The sequence below is a fragment of the Cryptomeria japonica genome, chromosome 5 (assembly GCF_030272615.1).
Source record: "Cryptomeria japonica chromosome 5, Sugi_1.0, whole genome shotgun sequence".
NCBI classification, from domain to species: Eukaryota; Viridiplantae; Streptophyta; class Pinopsida; order Cupressales; family Cupressaceae; genus Cryptomeria; species Cryptomeria japonica.
The window spans coordinates 162,489,041-162,499,713 of record NC_081409.1 but is presented as its reverse complement, the minus strand read 5'-3'; the positions used below and the strand labels follow the sequence as shown (position 1 = coordinate 162,499,713).

Genomic DNA, 10,673 nt, shown 5'->3' with positions numbered 1-10,673 from the left:
ATTAAATCCCTTAACAGGATGAACCTTAATCGGTTCTGTTTGTAAAATCCCCTAACAGGGTTGCTCCATGACAAAAGTGTAAAATCCTTTTGCAAGGTGAATCCTAGTAGATTCTAAGTTATTATTAAGAGGATACCATTCATCTTTAATAGGGTGATTTTCTTAGAAGGAACGAGATTCTAAGCTCTTAACTGAGCACTCTTTTTACTACAGTAAAAGAGATTGGGGGTTATCCCCACCATGGTTTTCTCCCTCTAACTGAGGGTTTCCACGTAAAATTATTGGTGTTTATTTGATGCATGCAAATCTCTTTCCTTTAATGTTTTTTCCTTCATGATTAATACAATGTTTTAAGTTAATTTAAAAAGGGTAGTTGGAGACTGGTCAATTTGGGATATTATTGTTTATAAACTATTTTTACTAATTCACCCCCCTCTCCCAATCTTTGGTTAATACCAACAATTGGTATCAGAGCACAAGTCCTCTAAAGAAAAGGTTAACAACTTGAGGAAAAGATCATGGAGGAATACCAATATCAGAAGCAACTTGATGAAGCTAATGAGATGATTTCTCAGCTGAAGGATATACTAAAAAACTCACTTGGTAAAAGGAAGGAACTCTCTCTAAAACTTAATGAGAGTTGGGATATCATAGATCAACTCTCTGAACAAAGTGGATCTGAGGAAGCAGAAGAGACAATCTCAGAACTTATGGAAAAGAACAAGAAGTAGACTGAACAAATCACAAATCTAAAAAGAGAGCATGAAATTTAGGCCCTGAGAATTACTGAAATACTACAAGCCAATAGGATAGTAGAGCAAAGAAAGAGAAATGTAGAAGAAGCACTATCAAAAGATGAAAGAGCCAAAAGGCTTACTGAAGAATCCCTATGAGAGAATGATGCAATCATCATTGAAAAGGACGAAGAAATTTGGATTCTTACTCAAGAGAACATAGTCATGCAAGAGCATCTGCATGACTTAGCAGAGGAAAAGGAGAAGATGATGAAGGAGATTGAACAATTCAAAAATAAGTTGAAAGCGACAAATGAGAGAAATGAAAAGATGAGAAAATTTAATTAAAGCTCTGAGAAGATAGATCAACAATTAAAATCTCAGATGAGAACAAAGGTGACAACTGGTCTTGGTTACTTCGATATAGGTCCACTGGAAATAGGAGAATCATCTAATCCCAATAGGATGAAGGATGATAAAAGGAACAAATCAGGAAAAAAAGGTATGAAGTTTTCTAAATCTTCTTGCAATTATTGTGGTAAACTAGGTCATAAGTTTGATGCCTATAGATATCAACCGGTTAGTCACAAGAAGTCATTCACCTTTGATTGTTATTGCTATAACTGTCACAAGTATGGACACACTACTTATGAGTGTAAATCTCAATCAAGTAGCATGTCTAATAGAAGAAGCTTTAAAGGATATTGCGTTACATGCAATAAATATGGACACAAAGATGAAGAATGCATGTTAAAGACAAATGCATCAAGATCCCCACCCAAACCGGTTATCCCTAATAGAAAGAGTAATCAACTCGATGCCACTTGTTCCACTTGTGGAAATTTTGGTCATGTTACAATGAATTGTAGAATGAGAATGGGTCAGAGAAACAATGTAGGACCATGGAAAATAACTGGTATGACATGTTTCATTATCCATAAGATCAATCATTTATCCAGAGAGTGCATGAACCGATCCTATAACTGGTCTGAAGATAGGAACCAGTTTGGCAAGAAGAAAGGGCCAAATGATTTGAAAGGAAAGAATACAATTAAAGAGGTGAAGAATGAAATGAAATAGACGTGGACTAAGAAGGAATCAAGAAAATAAGGAGAGAAGCATTCTAAAACTAAGTCATCACCCACCAGTGATGACAGTTCTTCTTCAAACTAAACATACCGATGCTCAGGGGGATCCTTTTAAAACAAAAAGGAAAATCATGGTTGATTCCCCAAAACCAAAGTGAGGTAACTCTTATTTTCATTACTTAGATGCAAAAAAGTTGGTATATTGTTTGTAATTCTATCGGTGAATTATTAAGAGTATAAGTGTTAAAGGTTTTATTTTTACCGATAAGGAAGTAACATCGGTAAATTATAAGATATTACCGTTTGAGGTCATACAACTTGACCATTGTAAAAGTGCACCGAACAACTTAACAAATAAATAATGAAATGAAAGCTCAGTTTGTTTACCTTGCTTTCATTTGTGCATTTGTGAGCTCCTAGTGCAATCAAAGAATTTCTAAATCTATTAAGTGCCTTACGTGCAAAGTAAGTTTGGAGATCAAGTGATGAAGTTTTGGTGATCAGAAGCCATAGCAAAAATGGTAGAAGAAGTCAATCTATGAATTTAGTTCAAATTCATCATGGAAGCTTCCATGTCGACTCCTGTGTTGGTTGAGGTAGTTAAGGAACCACAACCCAAGCTCAAGTTGCATCCTATGAATGTTGAAGAGATTGATATGAATGGTGCCCTATCATCTATGCCCTCAGATGTGTTATTGGTTGAAGATATCCATTATTTCATCCACTTTAGGCTTGAATAACTTGGAGAAAATTCATTCAAGATGAATTCAAAAGGTTTTGCGATAATGGTTTGTTGAAGGCAGAGCATATGCATCTGAAGACCAAGGGTTTGTCGTATGTTGTTGATATTCCTAACTAGTTCCAAGTCAATTGGATCAGGTATGTGCTAAGTAAAGTGCATGACCAATTTCTATGGTTTGAAGATGAAGCACCAATCAAAATCACAAAGGAGGTGCACAACAGGTGAAGCAATAAACCCTAAGGACAATATCATCTGGTGATGTCACTCGGTTGACTCAATCTTGATTTGACAAAAGAGAAATGGCAGTCACTCAAATTAAGGATGAAAAAGTAAGGTTTGCATCTGTAGTGATAGCCTATAGGGTTTATCAATCAATCCACATGAACAGTCTGTTGAGCGATGCTATCCATGCATCTTACCAGATCGTAAAGTAGGATGCAACATATGACATTTGTGAGATGATAAGAAGTCAATTACTAGTGAACATGGGTCGAATCAAGAAGGAAAAAAGGCAATCATTCAATTATAGTTTAATACTAGTATGTATCTTCTTCTATGTTCAAAATTTCTTTCCCAGTAAGGGCAATGTAGTGTGGTCTATAGAGAAACCTATCACAGTTCAGATAGGTGAAATGATTAGGGACTTAGATGATAAGTTTGGAGAGACAATGTGGGGTTATTTTAAAGATTTCCAAACTAGAATGCATCAACAAGAGAAAATCCCAAACAATATAGTCTAAAAGTTCAAGGACACCATTTGTTTTCTTGTTGATACTGATTGTTGCATTATTCAAGAAGTTCAACCTAGAAGCTTCTGGGTACCCACTATGGGTTATGAGTTTGGAGCAGAAACTGCCAAATTATTCACAAATATGTTACTATCTAAACTGCTAGGCAAAAATGCAAAGAGATTTAGAACTTATAAGGAGGCAATCTCCAATATAAAGAGGTAACTCAAGGAGCCTATCATACAAAAGAAAGTAAGGAAAATGATTGACACCTTAAATAAGAAGTATGGAGGTAAAACATCTGGTGCCACTGCTTCCACCAGTACAAGTGAACAAACAGGGGCTAAATCAAGCAAAGATGGAGAACAAACATAAGAAAAGAAGAAAATGTCCAAGACAAAACCCAAGGGTGCTACATCCAGCTAACCGGTAGCATACATGAAAGAAAAGGAATCAAAGACTCCTACATCTTCCCAATGTAAAGGTAGACTGGTAGGAGTCACATATGCAAGAAAGAAAAAAAAAAATGAAAAAACAGTTGACACAAAGGCCAAAAAGAAGCCCAAGAAGGATGAAAAGGAGGGTGATACCTCTGACACCCAATCTAATAAGATAGTAAAAAAAATTAGAAGAAGTGGTAGGCATGTATCTCAAACCGTTGATGAATTGGTCCATGGGATCAAAGAGTATGGAGGTTTAGCTAGTGTTGGGAGAAATTATCCCCTCTGCAACGAGGAAGACAAAAGAAAAATCGAAGATGCACTTATCTGGAACTTACATAATTTCTGCAGAACTCACAGTGAACTACATGAAATTATTCCATCAGATTTACAAAATCTCATTTAAGGGAGATGGAAAACTACCCTAGCAATTGAGAAGTAACAAAGAATAAAGGCACTCATGGAAGCACAATATAAATTAGATTATAATCAAGTATCTGTAGTGGCTGAAGCATATGTACAACATTTCAAAATAAGGAACAGAATAGGGAGAGTGGCCATAGGAGATATTAAAGGTGTGCATGATGAGGGAATTGCCATTTGGAAAAAAATTTTGAGCCAACAAAAGGAAGTTGAGGAAATAGAAAAAGAAGTAAAACAAGGACAAGATATAGTTGCTCAAGAAAAGGGCAAAAGAAAAGACAAGGACACCACTGATGAGTTTGATGTATTTACAGTTCAAGATATCATAGGTGATGTTGTGTCAAATATTCCTAATCTGACAAAGGATGCAAAGCCACCAGTTGAATAAAAATCAACTATTGAAACTATTGATATTGATGATACATCGATAAAGGGAACCGATCAAACTAAACATCTCAGCAAAAATGAAGTCATAATTGAGGAGATCCCTTATGAGGAAATACCTCAAAGGAATCTGGTGAGAATAAATTCTCCCATAGAAAATCCTACTAGCAACAAACCTCTTTTGCTAGAAAAAGGTGCAGAGGAAGAAACCCCAAAGCTGATAGATTCATCAATACCATCTATTGGTGAAGTAGAAAATAAGGAAGAAGAGAAGAAGGAAACAAAGGAAAATAAAATAAAAAGGAAGGAAATAGAAACAATCAATACTGGTCCAAAAGAGACCAAGGAACCAAAACAGGACAAGAAGAAAGAGGATTCCTCATCCAGTTAACCTGAATGCAGTAAGAAAATAGTGGTGGACACTCCTCCGGTGAAAAGGAAGTTAGATTTAGAAAAGTAATGAGAGAAGAAGAAAGATAAACTCACCATCTCAGCTAGCTTTGAGGTAGAGACTGAAGAACAAAAAGAAGAGAAAGAGGAGGAAGAAGAGGAAGACTCAGTAATAGATACAAAGAAGATGACCCCCAAATAGTTAATGAAAGTTTTAGAAAGATTGAGAATTCAAGCTGAAAAGGCCAAAGTTAGAGCAAAGAAAAGGAAGGCAAGGATTCTTAATACAACAAAGACAATTATATCTAATCTCATTCCTGACATTGATGTTGATGAGAATGCATCCATCATTGATCAATTGGGTACTCTTGTCAAAGCAATCGGTTCAAAGGAAACCGATCTAGAGAAGGTTACAACAAGGTAGTATGAAACTAGGAGAGGTGAGAAACTAATGGAACAATATCAGTTGACAAGGTTTCTCTCTCTAAAAACACTAAAGAGGTGAAATATATCTTAAAGGAAGTTGGCCAATTATTGGTCAAATTATCAAACTTCATCGATTTCATCAAAGATCTTGAAGATAAAAGAGTATAGACTCAAAAGGAAATCCAAGATCTATAGCGACCTTCAGTGGAAAACTCAAACAGTTGACTCATGAAATCAACAAGCTGGAAGAGGAACAAGACAAATGAGCTCTCAAGCTATTAGAGCTATAGTGTTACCTTGCACCCATCATTGATTTAATGAAAGGGAATGTGAAGAAGCAGAAAGACTCATCAGTTAACCTGATTGTAAGACAATAGATGATATGGAGGATTTTGTCATAGATCTGCATGGACAAATACACACTATGAAACAGGTGAAGCCTACATGGGAATCTACTTTGAAGGTTGCTAAGGTCGATTTCAAAGATATTTTTGATTTACTCTCACCCTTATGAATTCTTTTATATACTTTGATTCTTTTATCTTTGATTCTTTTATCCCTTGTCATTGTTGAAAAAAGGGGGAGAATAAATGAATGTGGAATGTACATATGAGGAGGAAGGACTATGTGTACAAAGAAAAAGAATGTAAATAGTTAGAACACCACCAATAGAGGAAGAGTAGTACCGGTAGAGGCAGAGAAGGTAGAGAACAAGGGGGGAATCGAAACAGGGCGAGAATTCTAGTTCAATCCAGCTAGATGTTTTGCCACCAATGCCAAAGGGGGAGATTGTTTGCATCATGGTGAGTATGATGAAGTTTGAGGTACTTAGAGGTTGTCATTGATGGAAAATACCGGCTCTAATGTTATCACAACCAATCAAAAAAGGGTTATAGTAGATTGGTGAGGAACAGGGGACTAAAGACTTTCACTGGTGAGTAGAGAATGGTTTATAGGAAGCAACCGGTAGTTGAGCTGAGTGAAGCAAGTTCATAGATATAAAAGAAGAAACCAGTAGTAGATCATAACAGTGATTGATAAGCATTGCAAAGTGAAAAGGTTAAGAATGCATAGTCATCAGCATTTTTGGCTTGCTAACATGTAGAACCGATAAATTTAGAAAGATCTAGTTGAAGCCGAAGTGCTTGCTAGAGAACCGGCAAGAATTTGGCATGAACTGTCACCGATATAATCGGCGAAATTTCTGGAACGAATGGATTGGTGCACATAATGATTTTTGAGTTCAAATTTCGGAGGTAAAGTTTGCGCCAAGATTGAAGTAAGCTATATACATTGTTTTCATCTTGATTATTTTTTATTGTTGTGGAAGGGGTGATTGAATTGAGATTGAAAATTAGAGTAAGGTGAAGAACGAGCTAACTGCAAAAGGGTTCCTTGTGAATCGGTGAAGTCATCACCGAGCTAAGATTGAAGCAGATAAAGAGCGGATCTATTCGACATAAAAGTGTCATCATCTAATCAAGGATTTGTTGCTCTCTAATCATTGCAGCAGATTGAATCCCTTAACAGGGTGAACCTTAACTAGTTCTATTTGTAAAATCCCCTAACAGGGTTGCTCCATGATAGAAGTGTAAAATCCTTTTTCAAGGTGAATTCTAATGGATTCTAAGGTATTCTTAACAGGATACTTATCATCTTTAACAGGGTGATGTTCTCAGAAGGAACAGGATTCCAAGCTCTTAACTAGGCACTCTTTTTACTACAGTAAAAGAGATTGTGGGTTATCCCCACCATGATTTTCTCCCTCTAATTGAGGGTTTCCACAAAAAATTGCTGGTGTTATGTGATGTTTATTTGATGCATGCAAATCTATTTCCTTCAATGTTCTTGCCTTCATGATTAATACAATTTTTTAATTTAATTTAAAAAGGGTAGTTGCAGATTGGTCAGTTTAAGATTTTATTATTTATAAACTATTTTTACTGATTCACCCCCCCTCTCAGTCACTGGTTAATACCAATGCAATTATCACGATTGTTGGGGAGGATGTTATATATCCATGAGCTCTATGAATTCTTTGTACCTCTCAGGTGTTGTCTTATTTTCTTTAGAATAGCTTTGATATGTTGTAGAATTATGGTCTTTTGTTGCAATTTGTTCTTAATTTTGTGAAGGAAGATTTAATTCCTTCTGGAGATTTAGAGAAATTTGTGAGGAACTATGAGGAAGGATTATGGGATCTTTCCCATAAAATTTCTAAAGTCGTGCATAAAATATGTCAAGATGTACAAGGTTGTCAAGCTCAATTTATAGGCAAGTAATTGTAAATTTTTTGACAAAGAGCTTATGGCCTTTATGGTGTTTGTTTCCCCATCTGAAGGTGTACAGTTTTCAAACCTATTTCATGTCCTTCTCCTCTTGGTTAATTATGAAGTTCATGTTCATAAAACTGATTATAATGTTGCTCGAGGTCTTGGCAGACATCGTTCGAAGAGATATAAGTCTGATATTCCTCTTTAGGCTTATCAAGTGGAAGGATTGCATCTCATGGACGCTGGTTTGAGTCTAAATTTTCCAAAGAAGGACCCCCCTTCTCTATCCTTGTGGGGAAGTTAGGCATTTTCAAGATGTTGTAGGGATAGCTAGACAAAGGAATTCTAAGGCTCTAATCCTTTCTGAACGAAAAAAATATCTTTGTTCGGTATCAATTTTTGGAGAATTTGTCTTCTATGCAGGGTTTGGATAAGGAGTAGGAGGATGAAAATTCACCAAAATGATATCTTTAAGCATTATATTTGTTTTTTGGCTCCTCTATATATCTATTTTTTGGTCCTCTACAAATCCTTGGTGTTAGTCCTTGGCTCAAGTTTTTTTGTCTCTTAGGTTCAAAAGGGCTGATTGTCCCTATCTATGTCATAGGTTTTTTTTGCTTTTAGTATTTGGATTTAAGGGCAATTTGTATTCTTATTTCCTTGTTTTATGTTCTGATACTTTAACACTATCTCTATGTATGGTTTTATTTAAATTAATATATTTTAGGCTTTATGCCTTTTATCTAATAAAAAAAAGAATTGGTGTTTTCTTAAAATATATTAGAAATTATAGCTGACTATGATTGATTAAGAGTATTAGTAAATATTAATTTAATAAAAAAAATTGAAATTATTTTCTTAGATTAGGAAAAGTTAATTAATTCATTCGCTTATCTAAGATAATAATCAACTATTAATTATATGGCACATAGAAATCTATATGAATTTGATAGATTTATAAATAGAATACTATTCATATATCATAAATATTATGGCATATGTAAATACTAAAGAATAGCTATTTTATGCAATTGGATACAAAGATTAAGTTGTCTTGAAGGCGTTGCATCATACAAAATTGTGGTCATGACAAAAATGTAGATTCATGGAACTTGCATGTTCATGGGGAAGTATGAATTAGTGAATTAGTGGGACATGACACATTTAGGAAGGTCTATCATCAGGGCCACTTACAAAGAGATATTAGTGAAGGATCTTTATATAATTAATATTCCATCTATGAAAGATGTATATAATATTTATTCATATTTATAAATGATAAAAAATTGATATATTTTTTAGATATCTTATATATTTTTAAATATAGATATACGAGTATGTATAGGGGAGAGGGACCAGTAGTTGTGAGGGATAAATTCGTCAACATGTAGCCATCACATGGAATATTGTACCACCTTTGTTTTTAAAAAAAAAATATAAAATGGACACTTAACTATGTACAACTAAAGTTTGAAGATGTTACTCATCCTGTAACTTGTCAAAATAACAAGCCTAGCATGAAGTGTCCAAAAAATGACTTTTAACATATTCTACCAAAACTCAATCTAAAAATCCCTAATAGTTGAATACAAAAATATTATTTGTAATTAGTACAATATCGTATTTTATGTAATATATAACTTATATGCAACTTAAATGGACGAAATGCCTATTAGTAATCATAGGTGTGTGTTATCTCTAACTTTTATATCTAACACCAAAGGACCAATAGTTAAACACAAAATAAAAAATCATTTTATATAAACAACATATTACTATATAGAATACAACTTATATTGAACACAAAGAGACCAATTGTTGAACATTAAAACTTTTGGAAAATCTCTCACATTTCATGGAAAAAAACAAGGTATTTATTGTGCTCACCTTTTATATTTGTGATAAGACAACTTTTTAATATGAAATACTCCAATGCATATGCATTGCTACCCTAATAGTTGTACAGATACAAATAATATTTTTTCACTATGATAACAATACTTGTTTAAGTGAGCATCTTAATTTTATAAATGACACACTTATAGTGGATAGCTATGATATTTATTTGAAACAAAAAATGAATTATTTCTCTTGTTAATGAATATAGTTATGCCTTTTTTATAAAACATTTATAGGTTATCTTGTGTTCAAGTATTGGTCTATTTTGACCAACATTTGATAACTTTTTACTTACATGTAGATTATTTATTTACAATTTACAGTATAATATATGACAAGACTAGATATTATAAACACAATTTCTATAACGACTATTAGACCCTGTACAACTACTGACCCCTCTCCCTTGCCATTCAACCTCAACCACCAGAAAAAAAGAAACTAATGTGTAGAGAGAGAGAGTTGTGTAATAAAATTAAAACATTGCCTAGTCAAATAAGAATATTTGTAATGTATTCACAAAGCCTAGTGCTTGAATTCAAAAACCCAAAATCAAATAACCACGATAAGGCAGTATTTTCAATATCAGTGCAAATGTGGAAGGAATCAAAACTGAAGAAATACTCAACATATTAGTGGAACTAGTGTATATATAATATGTCTATTTAAGTCTAAGAAAGCACATATTATTTATCTAGATAACTTCAATTAAGATAGAGAGCAGGGGCAGATGTAGGCAACAGCCATTGACATCTGCTCATAATAAGCAGCTTACTAATCAGGGCATTTGAAGCCCGGAGGAGGAGTCATTCCACAAGAAGCAATAAGCTACAGTGCTACTGGAACAAGTATATCGAGGTTGAGAAGCTTAGCCCTTATTGCTGTACACAAACACAGCGCTGCCTCCAATGCCAAAACTCCTTCAATCACAGGGCAACACTGGTTTACAATTGGGTCTCCAATGCCTATGTGCACAAGGCCACTAAGCACTTCAACACAGGCCCCCACCTTCAGAGCATCAAGTGGGAATTTTGCTGGAGCTGGAGCTGGAGGAGGTTGAGGAACAGGATTCCATGCCATTAACACTGGCATGCTAGTTGCCACCTCAATCATAACAATAAGTACCACTGCTACAACTTTCTTCAT

General features: G+C 34.6%; 1 protein-coding gene across 1 annotated transcript; it reads right to left on the bottom strand.

Annotated features, from left to right (window-relative positions):
* Positions 1 to 10,355: 10,355 nt before the first annotated feature.
* On the bottom strand, positions 10,356 to 10,673 carry LOC131072744 (36.4 kDa proline-rich protein-like). The gene has a single exon (XM_058009008.2). The coding sequence runs from the start codon at positions 10,671 to 10,673 to the stop codon at positions 10,356 to 10,358; it is 318 nt and encodes a 105-aa protein (XP_057864991.2).

Coding starts and splice junctions, on each gene's coding strand:
- LOC131072744 (XM_058009008.2), bottom strand. CDS start 10,673: ATGAAGAAAGTTGTAGCAGTGGTACTTATTGTTATGATTGAGGTGGCA.